General features: G+C 37.4%; 1 protein-coding gene across 2 annotated transcripts in view; it reads left to right on the forward strand.

The window, feature by feature from the left end:
- Positions 1-26,669, forward strand: part of SP100 (SP100 nuclear antigen) — an 87,859-nt gene that overhangs the window by 15,392 nt on the left and 45,798 nt on the right. For both annotated transcript variants that reach the window (XM_033425663.2, XM_033425667.2), the window contains exons 2-4: positions 21,664-21,826; positions 22,977-23,145; positions 25,567-25,650. In XM_033425663.2, coding sequence (XP_033281554.1) covers positions 21,664-21,826; positions 22,977-23,145; positions 25,567-25,650 — 416 coding nt within the window. The remainder of the gene's footprint in view (positions 1-21,663; positions 21,827-22,976; positions 23,146-25,566; positions 25,651-26,669) is intronic.

The following is a 26,669-nucleotide window of genomic DNA, read 5'->3' on the forward strand; positions in this document are numbered from 1 at the left end:
AGAATCTTAAAAAGAGTGGATATATGTATATGTATAACTGATTCACTTTGCTGCACAGCAGAAACTAACAACATTGTAAATCAATTATACTCCAATAAAAATTAGTTAAAAAAAAGAAAGTAGGGCTTCCCTGGTGGTGCAGCAGTTGAGAGTCTGCCTGCCGATGCAGGGGACACGGGTTTGTGTCCCGGTCTGGGAAGATCCCACATGCCGCGGAGCGGCTGGGCCCGTGAGCCATGGTGGCTGAGCCTGTGCGTCCGGAGCCTGTGCTCCGCAACAGGAGAGGCCACAACAGTCAGAAGCACGCGTACCGCAAAAAAAAAAAAAAAAAAAAAGAAAGTAGGTAGAGGAAGATTTAATAGAATTAATGTAAAAAAAAATACAGACATTAAAAGACAATGTAGAAAAATTTTTCAACACATATAACAAAGGCTTAATATATCTGATACACACAGACCGCAGCCCACTGATAAAATATGACAAATAACTCCAAAGAAAATAGACTTGAACAGAAAGCTTAGAGAAGAGAAAATAAAAATGTGCAATAAACATATGAATACATACAAATTAAATGGTAGTGAGAAACCATTTCTCACCCCTTAGATTGGCAAACATAACTTCGTAAATGACACTGCAGTGTGGGAGAATATTCAGAGAAACAGACATTTATTGCTGGGTTGAGCATGAATTGCTAGAGCCTTTTCAGGAAAGATCTGGCAATATCTACTAAATTTTAAGATACACTACAGCTTAACCCAGCAGTCAGTCCTACTTTTGGAACCTATCCTGTGAAAATAAAAACACCAATATGCATATACAAAAGCTCCAGAACTTTCAGTGACTCCCTATTTCCCCCAAAGTAAAAGCCAAGTCCTTGAGAGTGTTCAGAGGACCTGAAACGATCCAGCCCTTCTCTCCTCTCCTCTACCTCACTTCTCTCTGGCCACACTACTCTTTGCTGTTTCTTGACTACACTAGGCATACTACAGCTCTAGGAACGTGGTGCTGGCTCTCACTTCTGTGTGATATATTCTTTGTCCAGATACTTATTACTGAACTAACTTTCCATCTTCTTAAAATCCTTGCTCCAGGTCACCTTCTCAATGAGGACTGTTTTGACCAACCTACTCAAAATCACAGCCACAGCCCCCCACCCAACCTGCATACTCCCAACCTCCTAATCTGGCTCTATTTTTATTGTCTATGTCCTTATCACTCCCTAACATACTAAATTAATTACTTATTTATTTTATTTAGTGTTTATTGTCTTAATCATTGACTGTCTTCTCCCAAAATGCATATGCCATAGCATAGGAAATTTGTCTATTTTGTCCCTTGATTTTTCTTGAGTACTTGATGCAACAAAGCACGAATAAATTGGTTAGATGCCCGTAAGTACAAATGTCTTTATTGAAGCGTTGTTTTTTGATAGCAAAATAGAACAATGACTACATAACACTGACCTCGAAATCTGAAAAAAATCTGATTGTCCATTGAGCTGAATGGTTGAGTAAATTATGGTAAATACATATTGCTGGAGTATTACATACCTATTTATTTCTAATAATTTGGATAGAAGGGCATAGTTTTATTAATGAATAAAAACAAGTTCAGATTAATATATCATGACCCAGGACTTCCCTGGTGGCACAGTGGTTAAGAATCCACCTGCCAATGCAGAGGACACGGGTTCAATCCCTGGTCTGGGAAGATCCCACATGCCGGGGAGAAGCTAAGCCTGTGTGCCACTACTATCGAGCCTGTGCTCTAGAGCATACGAGCCACAACTACTGAGCCCACATGCTGCAATTACTGAGCCCATGTGCTGCTACTACTGAAGCCTGTGCACCTAGAGCCTGTGCTCCACAGCAAGAGAAGCCACCACAATGAGAAGCATGCACACCACAATGAAGAGTAGCCCCCACTCGCCACAACTAGAGAAAGCCTGCGCGCAGCAATGAAGACCCAAAGTAGCCAAAATATATATATATATATATATATATATATATATATATATATATATATATAATGCCCCTATTTTTATACAAGTCAAAGTAATAAAAATATTTTACTTGTGGTAAAGTTTGGAACAAGTGATGGGAAAGGCATGGAATGCTGTGCCCCAGGCTGTTAACAATGGCTTAGTGAAGAGTGTCCGGGTTACACCAGGTCCCTTCAGATGACTTCTTTTATCATTTCTTGGTAACATCAGAGGAAATAGAAATAATAGAGCCAACTGAACAAGACTTCAAGACTATATATATAAGTATATTCAATGCTCCCACAGCTTATGAGATAATACTGCTTCTATAAAACAATTAACTATGAAACTTAGAAATTTAAAAGTTGTTTTACAGATATAAAAGTAGGCAAAATAATAAAATATTTAGGAATAAATGTAACAAATGTAACATAAGACTTATATGCCCAAACTGCAAAACATTGTAAGAAAAATTAAATATCGAAATAAATAGAAAATTACAGTTCATGGATTGGAGGACTCGGTATTTTTAAGATGGCAATTCTTCCCAAATTGATCTGCAGATGCAATGCAAAATCAAAATCCCAGCAGGCCTTTTTGCAGAAATTGAGAAGTTGATCTTAAAATTTGTGTGGAAATGCAAAGAACCCAGAATAGTGAAAATGATCTTAAAAAGGAAAAAGTTGTAAGACTTACAGTTCCTGATTTTAATACTTTTATAAAGCTACATTAATAAAGACAATTAAAGCACTGGCATAAAGATAGATCTAGAATCAATGGAACAGAATTGAGAGTGCAGAAATAAACACTGATGTTTTGGGTCAATTTATTTTCAACAGAAGTGCCAAGGCAACTCAAGGAGGAAAAGATTGTCTCTTCAACAAATGGTGCTAGAACATTTGGATATCCACATGCAAAAAGATTAATTTATACCCTTACCTCACACCATTTGCAAAAATCAACTCAAAATGGATCAAAGACAAAATGTAAGAGCAGGGCCAGACTCAGGGCCATGCATCTTATTCAGATGCACAAGGCCTTGCACTTGGTTTACTGCTCTGCTTTCACTGTCCTGAAATTCTTAATGGTTTGTAAACAAGCGTCCCCCTAATTTCTTTTTCCCTGGGTCCCACAAATTGTGTAGCTGGGTGTGTGTGAGAGTGAAAATGATAAAACTTGTTTTTAATTTTCATTTTTTTATTGAAGTATAGTTGATTTATAATGGTTCAGATATACAGCAAAGTGATTCAGTTATATATATATATATACATATACATATATATTCTTTTTCAGATTCTTTTCCATTATAGGTTATTACAAGATATTGAATATAGTTCCCTTTGCTATACAGTAGGTCCTTTTTGTTTATCTACTTTATATATAGTAATGTATATCTGTTAATCCCAAACTCCAAATTTAGAAAATGATAAAACTTTCAGAAGAAAATATGGAAGAAAAATCTTTGTGACTTTGGGTTAGACAAAAAGGTAGTTGGAACACAAAAAGCATGATTCATAAAATAATATGTTGATAAATCAGAGCTCACAAAACTTAAATCTTTTGTGCTTCAAAAGACACCATTAAGAAAATAAAAGACTTATCTCAGTCTGGAAGAAAATATTAACCAATCATATTTGTAATGAACAACTGCACCTGGATATGTAAAGAATTCTTACAACTCAATAATTAGACAAACAGTCCAATTAAAAGATGGGCCAATGGTTTGAATAGATATTTCTCCATGGAGCCATATGGAAGGTAATAAACATGTGAAATGCTCAACATCATTAGCCATTAGGGAAAAAAGCAAATTAAAATCAAAACAAAATGCCAATGTATACCCACTGGATTGGCTACAATCAAAGACATAAAGGGTTAGCAAGATAGTGGAAAAACTAGAGCCCTTACATTCCTAGTGGTAGGAATGTAAAATGGTTCTTTGGAAGCACTGTAAAACAATTTCTTAAAAAGCTAAAATAATGTTATCATATGACCCAATAATTCCACTCCTAGGTAGCTATGTAGAAATAAAAACATATGTCCACAAAAAGACTTGTGTGCAAATATTCATGGCAGCATTTTCCATAATAGCCAAAAGTGGAAACAATCCAAATGTCCATTACTAGTGAATGGATAAATAAAATGTGATAATTCTATTCAGCAATAAAAAGGAATGAAATACTAATACATGAGGCAACATGGATGAAACCTGAAGACATTATGCTCAGTGAAAAAAGTTAGTTGCAAAAGACCATATAATCTTTGCTTTCATCTATATGAAAGGTCCAGAAAAAGGAAATATACAGAGACAGGTAGTAGAGTAGTGGTTGCCTGGAGCTGGGGAATAGGAATCAACAGCAAATAGCCATGAGCAAACTTTCTGGGGTAATAAAAATGTTCTAAGTTTGGATTGTGTTCATGATTGCAGAACTCTGTACATTAACTAAAAATCATTGAATTGTAAACTTAAAACAGCCAAATTTTATGGTATATAAATTATAACTCATTAAAAAAATTTTTTTATAAAAACAAAGGTAAGTGTGTTAGCTGAATAGACTCAGTTGAAGTAAGGTTAGTTAGAAGAACTGGAAAATGTGAAAAAATTAAGATATACTGCATAATCTGATGTTTCAACATTCTGCCAATGGAATTTCAGAAGAAGAGAAAGAATGAGAATGAGGACATGAAATAAAAAGAGGGAAAAACAATTCTCAGAATGGAAGCTAGAACTTTAGACTTAAAAGTCCCATCATTACAGAGAATGAATTTTTAAATCCCATACCTAGGATTTCACCATTCTAGTGAAAATCTAGAATATCGCAGATAACAAACAAATCATAAAGTTTCCAGAAAGTAAAAGCAATGGACATACAAGGAATGAAAACCTGATGGAAGCTGCAATTTTCATATGTGACACTGAACGCAGGAAGACAATGAAGGAAAATGTCCTAATTTTTAAGTGAAAAATAATTTTGAACCTTAATTCTAAACATACACAAGTACTCATGCATGTATGAAAGTAAAATGAAGATATTTTCAGACCACAAAGGCTCAGAAAGTTTATGATGGGAATAGGAAGAGAGAGGAGAGAAATAATATCAAGTTTCAGTTTTTAGCTTGAGAAAAGATACCAAATAACTCCTGACATTGAGAGAATAATGTACACCTGTTTGTTTATTAAAAATTCAACTGGGACTTCCCTGGTGGCACAGTGGTTGAGAGTCCGCCTGCCAATGCAGGGGACATGGGTTCGTGCCCCAGTCCGGGAGGATCCCACATGCCGCGGAGCGGCTGGGCCCATAAGCCATGGCCGCTGAGCCTGTGCGTCCGGAGCCTGTGCTCCACAACGGGAGAGGCCACAACAGTGAGAGGCCCGCGTACCGCTAAAAAAAAAAAAAAAAAAAAAGAATATGTGGAATACACTTATAATGGAATATTATTCAGACTTTTTTTGCTTGTCATTTTTTTTTAATTTTTATTTTATATTGGAGTATAGTTGATTTACAATGTTGTGTTAGTTTTAGGTATACAGCAATGTGATTAAGTTATACATACACATATATCTATTCTTCTTCAAATTCTTTTCCCATTTAGCTTATTATAGAATATTTAGCAGAATTCCCTGTGCTATACAATAGATCCTTGTTGGTTATCTATTTTAAATACCGGAGTGTGTATATGTCAATCCCAAACTCCCAGTCTATCCCTCCCCCCACCTTGCCCCTTTGGTAACCATAAGTTTGTTTTCTAAGTCTGTGAGTGTGCTTCTGTTTTGTTAATAAGTTCATTTGTATCACATTTTTTAGATTCTGCATATAAGCAATATCATATTTGTTTTTCTCTGTCTGATTTACTTCACTTAGTATGATAATCTCCAGGTCCATCCATGTTGCTGCAAATGGCATTATTTCATTCTTATTAATGGCTGAGTAATATTCCATTGTATATATGTACCACATCTTCTTTATCTATTTTTCTGTTGATGGACATTTAGGTTGCTTCCCTGTCCTGGCTATTGTAAATAGTGTTGCAGTGAACGTTGGGGTGCGTGTATCTTTTTGAATTACGGTTTTCGCAGGATAAATGCCCAGGAGTGGGATTGCTGGGTCATATGGTAGTTCTATTTTTAGTTTTTTAAGGAACCTCCATACTGTTCTTCATAGTGGTTGTATCAATATACATTCCCACCAACGGTGCAAGAGGGTTCCCTTTTCTCCACACCCTCTCCATCATTTATTGTTTGTAGAGTTTGTGATGATGGTCGTTCTGACTGTCGTGAGGTGATACCTCATTGTAGTTTTGATTTGCATCTCTCTAATAATTACTAATGTTGAACAGATTTTCATCTTCTTGGCCATCTGTATGTTTTCTTTGGAGAAATGTCTACTTAGGTCTTCTGCCCATTTGTGAATTGAGTTTTTTGTTTTTGTAATATTCAGCTGCATGAGTTGTTTGTATGTTTTGGAGATTAATTCTTTGTCCATTGATTCTTTTGCAAATACTTTTTCCCACTCTGAGGGTTGTCTTTTCATCTTGTTTGTAGTTTTCTTTGCTTTGCAAAAGCTTTTACATTTCATTAGGTCATATTTGTTTATTTTTGTTTTTATTTCCATTACTCTAGAGGTGGATCAAAAAAGATCTTGCTGTGATTTATGTCAAAGAGAGTTCTTCCTATGTTTTCCTCTAAAAGTTTTATAGTGTCCAGTCTTACATTAAGTTCTCTAATCCATTTTGAGTTTATTTTTGTTTATGGTGTTAGGGAGTGTTCTAATTTCATTCTTTTATATGTAGCTGTCCAGTTTTCCCAGCATCACTTATTGAAGAGACTGTCTTTTCTCCATAGTATATCCTTGCCTCCTTTGTCATAGGTTAGTTGACCACAGGTGCGTGGGTTTATCTCTGGGCTTTCTATCCTGTTCTATATTTCTGTTTTTGTGCCAGTACCATACTGTCTTGATTACTGTAGCTTTGTAGTATAGTCTGAAGTCAGGGAGTCTGATTCCTCCAGCTCCGTTTTTTTTCCTTCAAGTCTGCTTTGGCTATTCAGCGTCTTTTGTGTCTCCATACAAATTTTAAGATTTTTTTGTTCTAGTTCTGAAAAAAATGCCATTCATAATTTGATAGGGATTTCACTGAAAGTGTAGATTGCTTTGGGTAGTATACTCATTTTCACAATATTGATTCTTTCAATCCAATAGCATGGTATATCTCTCCATCTATTTGTATCATCTTTAATTTCTTTCATCATTGTCTTATAGTTTTCTGCATGCAGATCTTTTGTCTCCCTAGGTAGGTTTATTCCTAGGTATTTTATTCTTTTTGTTGCAATAGTAAATGGGAGTGTTTCCTTAATTTCTCTTTCAGATTATTCATCATTAGTGCATAGGAATGCAGGAGATTTCTGTGCTTTAATTTTGTATCCTGCAACTTTACCAAATTCATTGATTAGCTCTAGTAGTTTTCTGGTGGCATCTTTAGGATTCTCTATGTATAGTATCATGTCATCTGAAAACAGTGACAGTTTTACTTCTTCTTTTCAAATTTGGATTCCTTTTATTTCTTTTTCTTCTCTGATTGCTGTGGCTAGGACTTCCAAAACTATGTTGAATAATAGTGGTGAGAGTGGACATCCTTATCTTCTTCCTGATCTTAGAGGAAATGCTTTCAGTTTTTCACCATTGAGAATGATGTTTGCTGTGGGTTTGTCGTATATGGCCTTTATTATGTTGAGGTAGGTTCCCTCTATGCCCACTTTCTGGAGAGTTTTTATCATAAATGGGTGTTGAATTTTGTCAAGATGCTACCAGAAAACTACTAGAGCTAATCAATGAATTTGGTAAAGTAGCAGGATACAAAATTAATGCACAGAAATCTCTTGCATTCCTATACACTAATGATGAAAAATCTGAAAGTGAAATCAAGAAAACACTCCCATTTACCATTGCAACAAAAAGAAGAAAATATGTAGGAATAAACCTACCTAAGGAGACAAAAGACCTGAGAGATATACCATGTTCTTGGATTGGAAGAATCAACATTGTGAAAATGACTCTACTACCCAAAGCAATCTATAGATTCAATGCAATCCCTATGAAACTACCACTGGCATTTTTCACAGAACTAGAACAAAACATTTCACAATTTGTATGGAAACACAAAAGACCCTGAATAGCCAAAGCAATCTTGAGAACGAAAAAAGGAGCTGGAGGAATCAGGCTCCCTGACTTCAGACTATACTACAAAGCTACAGTAATCAAGACAGTATGGTACTGGCACAAAAACAGAAAGATAGATCAATGGAACAGGATAGAAAGCCCAGAGATAAACCCACGCACATATGGACACCTTATCTTTGATAAAGGTGGTAGGAATGTACAGTGGAGAAAGGACAGCCTCTTCAATAAGTGGTGCTGGGAAAACTGGACAGGTACATGTAAAAGTATGAGATTAGATCACTCTCTAACACCATACACAAAAATAAGCTCAAAATGGATTAAAGACCTAAATGTAAGGCCAGAAACTATCAAACTCTTAGAGGAAAACATAGACAGAACACTCTATGACATAAATTACAGCAAGATCCTTTCTGACCCACCTCCTAGAGTAATGGAAATAAAAACAAAAATAAACAAATGGGACCTAATGAAACTTCAAAGCTTTTGCACAGCAAAGGAAACCATAAACAAGACCAAAAGACAACCCTTAGAATGGGAGAAAATATTTGCAAATGAAGCAACTGACAAAGGATTAATCTCCAAAATTTACAAGAAGCTCATGCAGCTCAATAACAAAAAAACAAACAACTCAATCCAAAAATGGGCAGAAGACCTAAATAGACATTTCTCCAAAGAAGATATACAGACTGCCAACAAACACATGAAAGAATGCTCAACATCATTAATCATTAGAGAAATGCAAATCAAAACTACAATGAGATATCATCTCACACCAGTCAGAATGGCCATCATCAAAAAATCTAGAAACAATAAAAGCTGGCGAGGGTGTGGAGAAAAGGGAACACTCTTGCACTGCTGGTGGGAATGTGAATTGGTTCCGCCACTATGGAGAACAGTATGGAGGTTCCTTAAAAAACTACAAATAGAACTACCATATGACCCAGCAATCCCACTACTGGGCATATACCCTGAGAAAACCAAAATTCAAAAAGAGTCATGTACCAAAATGTTCATTGCAGCTCTATTTACAATAGCCCAGAGATGGAAACAACCTAAGTGCCCATCATCGGATGAATGGATAAAGAAGATGTGGCACATATATACAATGGAATATTACTCAGCCATAAAAAGGAATGAAACTGAGTTATTTGTAGTGAGGTGGATAGACCTAGAGTCTGTCATACAGAATGAAGTAAGTCAGAAAGAAAAAGACAAATACCGTATGCTAACACATATATATGGAATTTAAGAAAAAAAATGTCACGAAGAACCTAGGGGTAAGACAGCAATAAAGACGCAGACCTACTGGAGAACGGACTTGAGGATATGGGGAGTGGGAAGGGTGAGATGTGACAGGGCGAAAGAGAGTCATGGACATATACACACTAACAAACATAAGGTAGATAGCTAGTGGGAAGCAGCCGCATGGCACAGGGATATTGGCTCGGTGCTTTGTGACAGCCTGGAGGAGTGGGATAGGGAGAGTGGGAGGGAGAGAGACACAAGAGGGAAGACATATGGGAACATATGTATATGTATAACTGATTCACTTTGTTATAAAGCAGAAACTAACACACCATTGTAAAGCAAGTATACCCCAATAAAGATGTTAAAAAAAAAAAAGGTTTTTCTGCATCTATTGAGATGATCATATGGTTTTTATTCTTCAATTTGTTATTATGGTGTATCACATTGATTGATTTGTGTATACTAAAGAATCCTTGCATCCCTCAGATAAATTCCACTTGATCATGGTGTATGATGCTTTTAATGTGTTGCTGGATTCTGTTTGCTAGTATTTTGTTGAGTATTTGTGCATCCATATTCATCAGTGATATTGGTCTGTAATTTTCTTTTTTTGTAGTATCTTTGTCTGGCTTTGGTATCAGGGTGATGGTGGCCTCATAGAATGAGTTTGGGAGTATTCCTTCCTCTGCAATTTTTTGGAGGAGTTTGAGAAGGATGGGTGTTAGCTGTTCTCTAAATGTTTGATAGAATTCACCTGTGAACCCATCTGGTCCTGGGGTTTTTTTGTTGGAAGATTTTTAATCACTGTGATTTTTAATCACTGTTTCAATTTCAGTACTTGTGATTCGTCTGTTTATATTTTCTATTTCTTCCTGGTTCAGTCTCAGAAGGTAGTGCTTTTCAAAAAATTTGTCCATTTCTTCCAGGTTTTCCATTTTATTGGCATAGAGTTCCTTGTAGTAGTCTCTTAGGATGCTTTCTATTTCTGTGGTGTCTGTTGTAACTTCTCCTTTTTCATTTCTAATTTAGTGATTTGAGTCCTCTCCCTCTTTTTCTTGATGAGTCTGGCTAATGGTTTATCAATTTTGTTTATCTTCTCAAAGAACCAGCTTTTAGTTTTACTGATCTTTGCTATTGTTTTCTTTGTTTCTATTTCATTTATTTCTGCTCTGATCTTTATGATTTCTTTCCTTCGGCTAACTTTGGGGTTTTTTTGTTCTTTTTTCTCTAGTTCCTTTAGGTGTAAAGTTAGATTGCTTGAGATTTTTCTTGTTTCTTGAGGTAGGGTTGTATTGCTATAAACTTCCCTCTTAGAACTGCTTTTACTGCATCCCATAGGTTTTGGGTCATCGTGTTTTCATTGTCATTTGTCTCTAGGCATTTTTTGACTTCTTCAGTGATCTCTTGGTTATTTAGTAACATATTGTTTAGCCTCCATGTGTTTGTGTTTTTTTACATTTTTTCCCCTGTAATTGATTTCTAATCTCATAGCATTGTGGTCAGAAAAGATGCTTGATATGATTTCAATTTTCTTAAATTTACTGAGGCTTGATGTGACCCAAGATGTGATTTATCCTGGAGAATGCTCCATATGCACTTGAGAAGAAAGTGTAATCTGCTGTTTTTGGATGGAATGTCCTATGAATATCAATTAAATCTATCTGGTCTATTGTGTCATTTAAAGGTTGTGTTTCCTTATTAATTTTCTGTTTGGATGATGTGTCCATTGGTGTAAGTGAGGTGTTAAAGTCCCCCACTATTATTGTGTTACTGATGACTTCCTCTTTTATGGGAGTTAGCAGTTGCCTTATGTATTGTGGTGCTCCTATGTTGGGTGCATATATATTTATAATTGTTATATCTTCTTGAATTGATCCCTTGATCATTATGTAGTGTCCTTCCTTGTCTCTTGTAACATTCTTTTTTTTAAGTCTATTTTATCTGATATGAGTATTGCTACTCCAGCTTTCTTTTGATTTCCATTTGCATGGAATATCTTCTTCCATCCCCTCACTTTCAGTCTGTATGTGTCCCTAGGTCTGAAGTGGTTTCTTGTAGACAGCATGTAGATGGGTCTTGTTTTTGTATCCATCCAACGAGCCTGTGTCTTTTGGTTGGAGCATTTAATCCATTCACGTTTAAGGTAATTATTGATATGTATGTTCCTATTACCATTTTCTTTATTGTTTTGGGTTTGTTTTTGTAGGTCCTTCTCTTCTCTTGTTTCCCACTAAGAGAATTTCCTTTAGCATTTGCTGTAGAGCTGGTTTGGTCGTGCTGAATTCTCTTAGCTTTTGCTTGTCTGTAAAGCTCTTGATTTCTCCATCAGATCTGAATGATATCCTTGTCGCTAGAGTAATCTTGTTTGTAGGTTCTTCCCTTTCATCACTTTAAATATGTCATACCACTCCCTTCTGGCTTGTAGAGTTTCTGCTGAGAAATCAGCTGTTAACCTTATGGGATTTCCCTTGTACCTTTTTTGTCATTTTTCCCTTGCTAATTTCGATAATTTTTTGTGGTTTTTTTTTTTTTTTTTTTTTTTTTTTGCCAATTTGATTACTATGTGTCTCAGTGTGTTTCTCCTTGGGTTTATCCTGTTAGGGACTCTCTGAACTTCCTGGACTTGGGTGGCTATTTCCTTTCCCATGTTAGGGAAGTTTTCAACTATAATCTCTTCAAATATTTTCTCGGGTCCTTTGTCTCTCTCTTCTCCTTCTGGGCCCCCTATAATGCGAATGTTGTTGCATTTAATGTTGTCCCAGAGGTCTCTTAGGCTGTCTTCATTTCTTTTCATTCTTTTTTCTTTATTCTGTTCCGCAACAGTGAATTCCACCATTCTATCTTCCAGGTTACTTATCTGTTCTTCTGCTTCAGTTATTTTGCTATGGATTCCTTCTAGTGTATTTTTCATTTCAGTTATTGTATTGTTCATCTCTGTTTGTTCTTTAATTCTTCTAGGTCTTTGTTAAACATTTCTTGCATCTTCTTGACCTTTGCCTCCATTCTTTTTCCTGTGTCCTGGATCATCTTCACTATCATTACTCTGAATTATTTTTCTGGAAGGTTGCCTATCTCCACTTCATTTAGTTGTTTTTCTGGGGTTTTATCTTGTTCCTTCATCTGGTACATAGTCCTCTGCCTTTTCATCTTGTCTATCTTTCTGTGAATGTGGTTTTTGTTCCACAGGCTGCAGGGTTGTTTTTTTTGCTTCTGCTGTCTGCCCTCTGGTGGATAGGCTGTCTAAGAGGCTTGTGCAAGTTTCCTGATGGGAGGCACTGATGGTGGGTAGAGCTAGCTGTTGCTCTGCTGGACAGAGCTCAGTAAAACTTTAATCCGCGTGTATGCTGATGGGTAGGGCTGGGTTCCCTCCCTGTTGGTTGTTTGGTCTGAGGTGACCCAACACTGGAGCCTACAGGGGCCCTTTGGTGGGGCTAATGGCGGACTCTGGGAGGGCTCACACCAAGGAGTACTTCCCAGAACTTTTCCTGTCAGTGTACTTGTCCTCGTGGTGAGCCACAGCCACCCCCCGCCTCTGCAGGAGAACCTGCAACACTAGCAGGTAGGTCTGATTCAGTCTCCTATGGGGTCACTGCTCCTTCCCCTGGGTCCTGATGCATACACTACCTTGTGTATGCCCTCCAAGTGTGGAGTCTCTCTTCCCCCCAGTCCTGTCAAAGTCCTGTAATCAAATCCTGCTAGCCTTCAAAGTCTGATTCTCTAGGAATTCTTCCTTCCATTACCAGACCCCCAGGTTGGGAAGCCTGACGTGGGGCTCAGAACCTTCAGTCCAGTGGGTGGACTTCTGTGGTATAAATGTTCTCTAGTCTGTGAGTCACTCACCCAGCAGTAAAGGGGTTTGATTTTACTGTTTTTGCACCCCTCCTACCATCTCATTGTGGCTTCTCCTTTGTCTTTGGATGTGGAGTATCTTTTTTGGTGAGTTCCAGTATCTTCCTGTTCATGATTGTCCAGCAGGTAGTTGTGATTCTGGTGCTCTCACCACTTACTGACCTTGAGGTTTGTGGTTTTCTTCTTAGTCCTTGTTTTGTTTTATAAAACTCCGTGTGGTTTATTTTCTTTAACATGCAGCCTATTTAGCATCTACTGATTATAACTTATTGAGACTTCATTTATGGTCAAGATTATATCTGTACTGTATGCATTTAAAGGACATTGAGAGAAAATTTTCTCTGTTTTTAGGTCACAAGATTAAATAATAAATCTTTCTTGTTAATTTTTCCAGAGCCTGTATATTTTGATCATTTTTTGAATATGTGAAGAGTCAAACACCAGAGGTGAATTGTTTCTCAATATTCATAAAACATTTGCCCCATTATTTCTTTTAATTTTGCTTTGAGATGAGTATAAATACCCTTATTTTTTATTTTGTTTATATCTGAATACCATAACTTGCCTATCTTTGATTTTAACAATTTTTTGTCACTTTGTCTTTCTTGTGTCTCTTATTGGATTCTATTTTTAATCCTGTGCCTTTTGATACCATTATTTTTTCATTTACATTTAGTGTTTTTAATAATGTATTTTTCATACATTTTTTTCTGTTAGTTATTAAATTCCTATTAGTTTCCTTGATTTTTTACTCTCTAAAGATGCAAGCTCTATTTCCTTTTTATATTATTTTTTAGTGTTTCATAAGGTTTTATTAGAGTCTGATTTCACTCAACAAGTGGTTATTTTCAAAATAATTTTTAATCTATGTTTCTGTATTTTTTAGTGGTGAATTTGAAACCATATTGTTTGAATTTCATGTTTAAAAGAAATAATTTAATAAGAATTTTCCTTTACCACTAAGCTCAACACTGTTTACATAATTTGAAATTTTATATCAAAGTAGTTACTATTATATTATTTTGCAAAATAAAATTTCTTCTCTTTCTAGAGTAATTTTCTGCATATACATTCTGTATATATTTTGTTAGATTCATACCTAAGTATTTAATATTTTTGGTGCTATTGTAAATGTTATTGTCTTAATGCATTTCAAATTCCGAGTTTTCAGTGCTGGTATATACAAAAGCAATTGATCTTTGTATGTTAGCCTAGTGTCCAGCAACCTCTCTATACTTAACTATTAGTTCCAGATTTTGTGTGCATGTGAATTTTTGGGATTTTCTACATAAAGAGTCATGTTATCTGCAAACAAAGATAGTTTTATTCCTTCCCAAACTCTGTACATTAAATTTCCTTTTCTCCTTTTTTTGCACTAGCTGTGCCTTCTAGTACAGTGTTGAATAGGAATAGTGAAAGAGGACATCTTTGCCTTGTTTCTGATCCTAGGAGGAAAGTGTGCAGGTTTTCAACAGTAAGTATGATACTAGCTATAGATGTTTTAATAGATATTTTTTCTCATTTTGAAGATGTTCCTCTCTATTTCTAGTTTTCTAGGGGTTTTTACATGAAAAAGTGATGGAATTTGTTAAATGACTTTTCCACATCAGTTGATATGATCATCCAAACTTTTTTCTTTTACATGTTGATATGGTGGATTACACTGATTGATTTCAAATATTGAACCAGGCTTGCATATCTGGAATAAGTTACACTTGGTCATGCTCTATATTTTTTTACACTTTTGGATGCAATTTACTAATATTTTCTTGAAGATTTTTACATCTATATTCATGAGAGATATTGATCTGTAGTTTGTCTTTACCTGCTTTGGGTATTGCAGTAGTGCTGGGCTCATAGAAGGAATTAAGAAGTGTTCTCTCTGCTTCTATTTTCTGGGCAATAATGTGGAGAATGGGTATCATTTCTTCCTTAAATATTTGGTAGGATTAACCAGTGGAATCCCCTGGGCCTAGTGCTTATTTTTTTCAAAGTTATTAATTACTAATTCAATTTTGTAATGAATATAGGCCTATTCAAACTATCCGTTTCTCCTTGTGTGAGTTTTGATAGTTTGTATCTCTCTAGGATTTGGTCAATTTTATTTAAGTTATCAAATTTTGGGGAACAGATTTGTTCAGAGTATTCCTTTGTTATCCTTTTAATATTCATAAAATCAGTTGTGATGATCCTACTTTCACTTCTGATATTGGTAATTTGTGACTTCTTTCTCTTTTTTTCTTTAGTTAGCCTGGGTAGAACTTTATCAATTTTATTGATCTTTTCCAAGAAAAAGTTTTAGGTTTTGTGGAATTTTCTCTTTCATTGCTTTTTTTTTTTTTTTTTTTTTTTGCGGTACGTGGGCCTCTCACTGTTGTGGTCTCTCCCGTTGTGGAGCACAGGCTCCGGACGCGCAGGCTCAGCGGCCATAGCTCATGGGCCCAGCCACTCCGCAGAACGTTGGATCTTCCCGGACCAGGGCACGAACCCGTGTCCCCTGCATCGGCAGGCAGACTCCCAACCACTGTGCCACCAGGAAAGCCCTCTTTCATTGCTTTTTGCTCTTTTATTTCATTTCTTCTACTGCTTTAAGCTTAAGTTGCTCTTTTTTTCCCACTTTCCAATGGGAGAAACTTATTGATTTTACATCTTTCTTCTTTTCTAATATATACATAATAATATATACATTCAGTGGAATTCGTTTCTTTGTAGTCACTACTTTTTTAGGATCCCACAAATTTCAATAAGTTGTAGTTTCGTTTATTTTCGTTCAGTTCAAAATATTTAAAAATTTCTCTTAAGACTTTTTCTTGACCCATGTGTTATTTAAGAGTGTATTTTTAAATCTCCGTGTATTGGGGGGAATTTCCCACCCCTTTCTGTTATTTATTTGTAGTTTAATTCCTTTTTTCTGAGAACACAATTTTTATGATTTCTATTCTTTTAAATTTAAGATGTGTTTTATGGCCCAGAGTGTATTCTATCTTGGTAAGGGTGATTATTCCATGTGTTCTTGAGGAGTATGTGTATTCTGCTATGGTCGGATGGAGTATTCTAAAAATGTCAAACAGATCAAGTTGATTGGTAGTGATGTTCAGGTCAACTATATTCTTATGGTTTCTCTACCTGCTTGATCTATAGATGACTAAAAGAGGGCTGTTCATGTATCCAACTGGAATAGTGGATTTGTCTATTTCTATTACTGTTCTATCAATTTTTCCCTTACACAATTTGATGCTGTGTGTTTATCATGTGTAAATACCTCATTAAGTGTTGTTATGTCTTCTTGGAAAAGTGACCCCTTTATCACATGTAATGCTCTCTTTCTCTTAATTAATATTTTTTCTTGTCCTGAGTCTTTTTTTCTCTGGAAATAATATAGCTACTCTATTTTTCTTTTGATTAGTGTTGACATGGTATCTCCTTCTCCATTCTTAACCCACGTCTTCATATTTGTTTTTTTCTTATTGACAATATAAGGTTGGGTCTTGTTTTCTCAGTCACTTTGACAATCTCTGTTTTTAATTGGAGTATTCAGGCCATTCACACTGAAAGTAATTATTGATATACTGGATTATATTACCATGTTTGTAACTGTTCTTTATTCATAGTATTTGTTCTTTGTCTCTTTTTTTCCCCCTCTTTTTCTGCCTTCTCTAGCTTTAATTTAGCATTTTATATGAGCCCATCTTAGTCTTCTATTAATATATCAATTATACTTCGTTTTAAATGTTTTTGGTGGTTGTCTAGAGATTGCAATACATATTTTATACCACTTCCCCTGTAGCACAGGTACCCTATAGCAGACTATTCCCAATTCCCTTCTCCCTTCCCTTATGACATTGTTGTCATTCATTGCACTTATTTATAAGCTTTAATCATCACCTGTTCCATCTGAGGTGTTCATGTTCTCCATCTGTTACTGGACTGCCAACTTGCATCCATTACTGAACCCACTGGTTTCTAATTTTCACATCTTCCTCATTACTGGATTACTTCCCTGTTTTTCCGAAATCCATCATATTGTATTTTCCTAAGAGTGGGTGTGTGCTGTTCAATATTATACATTGACAAAATAAATAAATAAACAAGCTAGAACCACACTAGATGACTTAGAGAATATTTTGCAAGGTATTAATGTGAAGACAAATTTGATGCAGAAGACAATTTGTAATTCAAAGGAAATTATATAATATTATAATATAATATGATGAATAAACCCCCTGCAAGTTATGGGTAGGTTATAGAAATAGGTAGATGGATTTATATGCTTATGGAGAATTTAGGAAAGAATACATGCAAGGTGATTAAAATGGATTATGCAGGAGGAGTGGGCACAGTGATGTGGATGGAAAGGAAAATAATGATTGCATAAAAATTTTAGAGCACGTATAAACTGTATTTTTAAACCTTAAATATACGTATTGACATATGCATAAAGGAAATAAAGAAAATTTTAGGAAAACACTCAAAATGGATGTTTGTAAAGTAAAATTTCTCAGCCCTACATGTCTGAAGTTGTCCTGATTCACTCTGTATTTTGAAGGGCTAGATCTGTTACTGATGAGATGTCTCAAGCTATTCTTGCCATCATTCCTCCACAAGTGACCAGTTTCTTAATTCTTTCTGGAATATTTTAAGCTCTTCTCTGTTTCTTAGATGTTGGCATTTCATAGTGATATGCCTTGGTTTGGTTCTTTTAAAATTCATTTCTCTAAGTCCTTTTAACAAAATCCATGTCCTTCTACTCCCTGGTACATATCTCCTTAAATAATTCTCTTGATGTGGTCCTCCTCTGCATTTCCTTGCGCATCTTTCTTGACTCTAATTAGGTTGCTATTAGACCCCTAAATTAATCTTACTCTCCTATGTTGTCTTTCAAATTTATTCTTTTTTGTTCTTTTAATCTCTTCATTTAATTTTGTGGGAAATTTCCCCAACTTTATTTTACAACCATTTTAGTAAATCTTAGTAAATTTCCAAAAATCAATTTAAAAAAATATCTAATGCCACTATCTCTTTCTCTGATAGTTCTTTTTTCTTTGTAACCAGGGGTGCAATATGTATTCTCAAATCTCTCTAAAAATATTAGAGGTTTTGGAAGTTTCTCCTGTTTCCTACAATATCTCTGTTTCTCCTGGGGCAACTTTTTCTCTTTTTTAATGTTGTTCTTTCTTTCTGATATTGGAGACTTTCTTCAAATGTCTGCTGACCTGTGGTTATCTGCTTCTACTTAAGAGGAAGCTCTGGAAATCAATCAACGTGACTCACTAAATTAAAGAATAAAGAAGGAAAACGATATGAATAGCTCAATAGATGTATCTGATAATATTTAACATCTGTCCATGATAAAACTCTCAGCAAACTAGCAATAAACAGAAACTTCCTCAGTTGTGTGTGTGTGTGTGTGTGTGTGTGTGTATGACATCATACTTGATGGCGATACTAAATGCATTTTCTCTAACATTGGAAACAAGGCAAGGGATTCCATTCTCACCATTTCTCCTCAACATTGTATTTAAACTCTTAACCAGTGCAACAAGAAAGAAAAAAGAGGGCTCCTCTGGTGGTGCAGTGGTTGAGAGTCCACCTGCCGGTGCAGGGGACACGGGTTCGTGCCCCGGTCCGGGAGGCTCCCACATGCCACGGAGCGGCTGGGCCCGTGAGCCATGGCCGCTGGGCCTGCGCGTCCGGAGCCCGTGCTCCGCAACGGGAGAGGCCACAACGGTGAGAGGCCCGCGTATCGCAAAAAAAAAAAAAAAAAAAATGAGTTTTATTTGCTGATGACATGATTGTTTTTTTCTATAAAATCCAAGGACATCTACAAATATATTACTAGAATACATGAATTTAGGAAGGTCATGAATACATGGTTAATGTTTCTGAAAATCAATTCTATGTTCATATAATTGTTAGAAATAATTTAAAAAGCAATATCATTTAAAGTAGCCCCCTCAAACAATAAAATAACTAAGAATAATTTTAATGAAAGAAGTGTATGACTTCTATACTGAAAGCTGTAAACACTTCTGGCAAGATTAAGGAAAAATAAATAAATGGATTAGAGCTCAATATTGTTAAGATGTCACTTTTCACCAAATTTATCAACAAATTCAATGCAAACCTTATAAAACTCTAAAATGCTTCTCTTGTAGAAATTGACAAATCCAATTTAAAAAATATGTGGAAAAACAAAAGACCTAGAAAACCCAAGACAATATTTTCCTAATTGACTTCAAAACTTACTATAAGTTGTAGTATTCAAATCAATATACTATTGGCACAAGGATAGACAAACAGATAAATAGTACAGCATAGAAAATCCAGAAATAGATCCATGCTTATACTGTAAATTACTTTTTGAATATTTTCATTAACTTGGGGAAGGCAAAGATTTCTTAAATAGTACACTGAAGTTATTAGCCACAGAAGAAAAAAATGATAGCTTAACCATGTCAAAAGACATGGTCAAGAAAATGAAAGGCAAAGAAAGGCCACAGAATGGGAAAAAATATTCATAATGCATATATTAAACAAAACACTTGTTTCCATAATATATACAAACTCCTATACATCAGTAAATAATAAATGACAATCTAATAATATAAATGGGCCAAAGACTTGAAAAGACACTTCACAAAAGGAGATTATGAATTGCCAATAAGCATACAGAAGTGTGCTCAATATTATCAGTTATTAAAGAAATACAAATTAAAACTATATGGGGATATCACATTATACATTATAGACTAAAATGGGTCAAACATAGACTTTGAAATACAGTTTGACAGGTTCTAAAACGATTAAACATATTCCTACACAATGACCCAACAATTCCACTCCTAGTTATTTACACAAGAGAAATGAAAACATCTTGCCACTAAAAAACTTGTACAAGAACAACAGCTTTATTCAAACTAGTCCCAAACTAGAATCCACCCAAGTGTCCATAAACAGGAAAATGAATAAACGGATTATGGTAGGTCCACACAATGGAATACCTTCAACAATAAAAAAGAACAAATTTCTGTTCATCCAACAACATGGATGATGAGCAAAAGAAGTCAGACACAAAGCACATGTGTTGTATTATTTTCATGTATATGGAATCCAGGAACAGGCAAAATTAACATATGGTGACAGAAAGGACAGCAATGTTTCCCTCTGAGAGGCTGCCTGGGCACAAGTGGTCAGGAGGCAAGTTGAGGGGTGAAGGGTGTGTTGTTCTGTTCTTCATTTTTCAAATAACACAACAGTTTTCAGCACCATGTCTCCCTTATGACCTCCACTGCTTCTCCAGGTGCTGCAGGGTACACTGGTTGCTTCTCTGACCTCTGGGAGCATCCTCCACCTACAACAGTAATTAGTGATCCTCTGACCAGTTTTTGTCTTATAGATTTCGGTAGCAATCTCTCATCTGCTCATTGCCCCCTGACAATCTCCTCGTCATTGTGAATCCAATCCCTTCATTAGCATTTTAGTGGGGGGGGGGGGGAGATAATAAAAGAAAAGACAAATGATCCTCTTCAATCTGCAGTCTTTAATCAGAAACTTCTTTATGCAGAATTCGACAAAATAATGTGTCATTTCTTTGATGGTTTTGGGTACTGGTAAGTGACAATAATTTTCTTCTGGTTTGACAAAGAATCCTAATGCCTTCATAACTCTTATGAATACAAAATATTGATTAAAACATTATCAGAGCAATAAAATAATCACCTAAGAACCAGAATTAAAGGCTGAGGTTTAAAATTACTATCACAGAAAATAACAGCAATTTCTGAAATTCAGATGTCTAGAAAGATTCACTATATAAAACAATAACACAGAAAGATTTATATTAACACAAAGTAGAAGTCCCGGAAGAAATGACTGATAGTCTTGTGAATTTCTCAGTTTATCCGTATCATATTCTTAACCACATCTTATCATTTATGAACTAGTTTTATAATACAAGATGGTATTTCTCTTAACAGTTATAGATCAGAGGAGGGGACATCTTGTTTTATTTTCTCTTAGTTATTAATTAAGAAACATTTTTCAAGGTTAGTTTTTTTATTCCATTGTTTTCATTCCTCTGTTTATTCCACCTTGATTTTGTACAAATTTAAAATTTTTTTAATTAAAAAATATACCAGATAAGGGGAGATATCTTTACAATGGTTTTAATTGGGACAGACTGGAATGGACTTTTTCAGTCCTGTGCTTCAGTCTTTCTTAACCTCCTCACTTTCTTCAATTATATCATTGTTTGTTGTTTCAATTCCATTTATTCTGGTCTCTACTGAAACCACTTATTTTATATATGTTGGTTCTTTACAACCTATCCTTTATATATAAAATGTTACAGCCTCCACAAGCATCTTGGAATATTGATGACCGTTTTCACATGGTATTCTTCCTCCCTAGGATATCCATAGGAAATCAGAACACAGACGACAGGCTTATCTTTGAGACTGTATTCAGGCAATTCAAAAGACATAAAGTGGAGATTTCAACTGCAATAAAAAAGACATTTCCTTTCTTTGAGGGTCTTCGTGACCGTGAGCTCATCACCAATAAAATGTATGAAGTAAGTGAGGTTTATTATATCACAATCTGGTAAACTAGCCCCATACTAAGTTATGCTTTGATAACCTGAACGCAGAAGTAAGGGCACAAGTAGCTAACTGAGGAGTGTCCTATGAGAAGAAGACCTTTTCAAGTATTTTTGCAATTGTTCAAGTATTGTGGTAAGGTAAAAAAGGAGAGGGAGAGTAGAAACAGGCATTACTGGAGACAGTCCTGCTTCTAACTGAAGGGATGGTGCTCATAGTGACCACTGGCATCAAGGTGAGTAGCACTGGAGACAGGCTGCATCGGAAGCAGGTGTGCTCCACAGATGTTTAATTCCTTGTAGGAATGCACACAGTAGAGCATAAACTAAGAATTAAAAGAATTTTAATGAATTGATGAATAATTTAAATGAGATGATTTAATGAAATAATAATTGACACAGCATTTCTTTTCAATGAACTTCAATTTAAATAGTTAGATCTGAGAACATTAAAACCCACAGGGAATTGATGTCCTGTTAGGACAAATTGGGGGGTATATGCTTGCTATTCTTTCTCCAATGGTTTTTTTTGGGGGGGGGAATCTTTTTTTTTCCATTTATTTACTTATTTTATTTATGCTATTTCTCGACTCTTGGAATTTGGGTTAATTTTAGCAATAGGTGTTGCTGGAGCTACAGAGATGCAAGTCTTCTCCTTGCCCTACAAATATGCTTTCCCTGTGGTCAAGTTCACAAAAGGGGAAACTGTCACCTGCCTTCCTTGAGCCCTTCCAGGCCAAGTCAGTCTTGGTGAAGGGGCAGGAGTTGTCCAGTCAACAGAATAGCTGCTCATCGCCTGCCAAGTCTATTCCTAAAACATTTGACGAAGCTCTTAGAAGCCTACATATCCATTAACTTTGAACCCAAATTTATTCTTCAGAATTGCTCCTTCTTACATCTAATATAAATGAGGGTGGGGAGATCAGATTCACAAATGGGGATTTCTAAGGAGAAAGGATTTACTGTTCCACTTAGTAGCCATACAAATACACAGAAATTCTAAACCTTTATGTGAAAAGATACATATGTATGGAAATTGGAATACATTAACCATAAAATCTCTTTCTAGGGCTCTTCTGTAACGTGGAAGTCTGTATTTATATTTTCTCCATTCAATATTTTTTAGGACTGTCAAGATTCTTGTAGAAACCTGGTCCCTGTGTCGAGAGTGGTTTACAATGTTCTCAGTCAGCTGGAGAAGACATTTGACTTGTCGCTTCTGGAAGCTGTGTTCAGTGAGGTCAACCGGCAGGAATATCCTGATTTAAATCACATTTATGAAAGCTTTGTAAAAGGTAATTAGCTTATTATCTACCTTTTGATGTTCAAGGCCAATTTTGTTCAACAAGTATATATTGAGTTTATACCATGAGCCATACATGGTGCTGGGTAGTGGGGATATAACAGTTAACAAAACACACACCATGAGCCTAATTGAAGCTCATGTTATAATGGCTACAGTACAACACCAACCTGGAGCTCTGCTTAACTAGGCATTTAGACTCACAGGACAACCAGAGCCACAGTGGCATCCAATTTAGATAGAAGGACAAATGACAGGGCAGCGGTGGTCTACACAGCAGTCCACTGAGTTCACTACCACCCATCTCAAGCTTAGCTGTGGGTGCAGGATCTATCCTGGCTTGGCAACACCAGATCAATGGGAGTCAGTATCCCCAAAACTCCAGAATCATAACTTTTAGGGACCCCTAGAGGGACAAGCTGAGTTACAAGAATCACCGTATTGAAGGAAGACCCGAGAATAGTCCATAGATCCCAATCCACATGTAATTTACCAGTCACAGGTCATTTTAAGCCCTAAACCCAGGGTTGGCTTAGTAACACAGAAGAAAGGCCAGTTTCGCCAGATTTCCAGAGTAATGAGCAAGAAAGCTGACTCAATATCAAATCTGCCCTTGAAGGAAAAATGGTTTTTCACTTTTTCTCCTCAAATAATCACAAAAGCTCTTCTCTTCCAGGAACTATTTTTGGTACTATACAAAACTAAATCTTGGGGCTTCCCTGGTGGCGCAGTGGTTGAGAGTCCGCCTGCCGATGCAGGGGACACGAGTTCGTGCCCCGGTCTGGGAAGATCCCACATGCCGCGGAGCGGCTGGGCCCGTGAGCCATGGCCGCTGAGCCTGCGCGTCCGGAGCCTGTGCTCTGCAACGGGAGAGGCCACAACAGTGAGAGGCCCGCATACCAAAAAAAAAACAAAAAAAACAAAAAAAAACTAAATCTTGACTTTTTCCTGAGAAGGCATAATTTATGCTTTTTAAATGCTGGGGCGACTCGCACCTACACTGGCTGCCATCTACCTGCCCCTAGAGGAGGTTGCTGCCGCCGCCTCCTGGACTCTGCTGTCCCTGAGAGCTCGGGTCAGTGGCCAAAGTTAGAGGCTGGGGACTGTGACCAGGGCGTGACATCTCTCCTATTGCCAGGTCCCCACCTCCATCTCATGTGCTGAAGCCCCCAGTGCCTGCCCACAGGCCTCCTTCAACTCTTCTGGGCTTTGGGCCATTGTTCTCCTCGCACCTTCCGCCTGGTTTTGCTGAGGCTTGAAGCCCATGTCCTGGGGAAGACAAAGCAGCCATGGCTCTCACAGTCCTGTCCATCTCACCCCCTCGAAGGCACTGTCCCAGGAGGTGCTCCTGCCATCAGCTCTGGGGCAGCCCGGGCTCCACTGCCTCCCCTGGTGTCTCCTCCCCGGACTCCTGGCAGGAACCCACCCCCTAGGCTCCCTGGTTTATTTCCTTCCTCCTACGCTTGCTGGGTCACCTAGCTGCAGGGGCCCTGGGCTGGTGTCCTGGCCTCTCCTCGTTGGGGCAGCCTCCTGGGTCCCTGGTCCAGGAGTCGTGGGGACGTCCTGCAGTGCTGCCACAGGCACTCCCTGCTTGCGGCTTCAGAGTGTCCTTTGTGGGATCTGGACCACTATGGGAACCCTGTCTAGTAACCCCACCACACGTGTCAGCCCCTCTGCTTGGTCTCTTTTGGAACCGCTCATCCTCCCCAGTACAATTAAGCCCGACCCTCGTCTTATCTAGTCCCATCTTTATTTTTATTTCTTTTTAATATTTATTTATTTATTTGGCTGCACCAGATCTTAGTTGCAGCACGCTGGATCTTTGAGGCAGCACGCAGGCTCTTTTAGTTGCAGAATGCAGGTTCTTAGTTGTGGCATGCGGATCTAGTTCCCTGACCGGGGATGGGAACCTGGGCCCCCTGCATTGGGAGCTCAAAGTCTTAACCACTGGACCACCAGGGAAGTCCCTAGTCCCATCTTTATAGCTCTCGGGCTTTCCCTTTTATACACACAGATCTCTCTAGGATCCTACCCCTTCTCCAGAGGAAGTCTCTGTTTCTTCCTTACAGTTTGAACAGTTCAGTAAACACATTTCACTTTCCTTATTTACCTTGACATGTGCTTTCCCCACGATGTGAGGTTTATTTCACATAACTGACAGGATCAGGATGTTTCCACGACTCCTTTATCCTTACATACAAGTGGCTCAGTTCTGGGTGTGGAACATAACAGTTCCCTTGCTGGGGCTTCTATTCTGTCCAAGGATGATGGGGGAACTTTACCATGAAGATTGGGACCCGCTGAGCTCTGAGTGACCCGAGGGCTAGGAATTTCTAAATTTGTAATTTTGAGATGATGTTCCTGGTCTCTGGTGGAGATCTCTAATTGTCTTCTTCTCTGTCCCTCTCTTCAGCAATCCAGGAGAAAATTAATCATGAAGAAAGCAATGAAGAAGAGAGGGAGGAGAGGCCTACTCTCCCACTAAGCCTTGAGCAAGGTGATTGAGACAAATACAAAAGCGATTCTCATCTGCTAAGAGGAAAAGGAGAAGGGGAGGTGGGAGTCCGAGTCCTGAGCAAACACTGAGAATCAGGGAAGAAATATTGAAGGACCATGGAGAAGGTGGCGAGGGGTGTCTATATGAGCATCGAACGAGAGGCTGAGTCCTGGAGAAGTAGCTGTGACAAGAGATTGTTGTCCCAAATACCAAGACAAAGGAAGAGGAACCCAGGGTGTCAGTAACCAGATTTAAAGAGAATGACTACCTGGAAGTAATTGTGATTTAGAAAGACTCCTATAGGAGAAGATCAGTGTAAAGGTGTGAAGGGCTAAGGACTATGGGCCCAAGGTCAACGTCAAAGAGGAGATCCTTGATGATGGCAGAAGAAGGGACCGATTTAAACGTGGGGGATATTGTTCAAGAGCAGGAATGTTCAAGGAGAAAGGCAGTCATACAGAGACAGAAGCGAGGAAGTGGTAGAGACGTGGAGGAGAGGATGTGGGTATTTGAGAGACAGAGAGGAAGAAAAAGAAGAAATGAAAGGAGAAAGGGGTCAGAGACACAACAAAAACAACCAAGTTATTAACAGCTCACTTGATTGAACATTTATTCTGGCAGTTGTGGGATTAGTGCCATTGGATGATGTTATCACTTATGTGCCCATTTTGCAGATAAGGAAGCTGAAATCTAGATAGACCATGTAAATAGTCGTCCTGGGGTCAATGAGCAAGGATGGACCCAGGCATTCTGAACCCAGAGCCTGTGTTTGCAACCCTGGATACTACCTGGTAACCTAATGGAAAAGACAGAACCATGAAAAAAAGATAGGGAAACATATAAAGAGGGAAAGATACTGAAAAAGAATCCCAAGGGCTGGAGAAAGTGGAGAATCAGACACTGAATCCTCATGGAAAGGCCAACAAGACCTGCACAGGGAGGGAGTGGAGTAAGAGGGAGTGGGGAAGAGGCAGCAGGACTTTGCAGGAAGTAAGGGAAGGCCACCAGTCAGGGGCAGC

This window comes from Orcinus orca, chromosome 7 (assembly GCF_937001465.1).
Source record: "Orcinus orca chromosome 7, mOrcOrc1.1, whole genome shotgun sequence".
In the NCBI taxonomy this organism is placed as follows: domain Eukaryota; kingdom Metazoa; phylum Chordata; class Mammalia; order Artiodactyla; family Delphinidae; genus Orcinus; species Orcinus orca.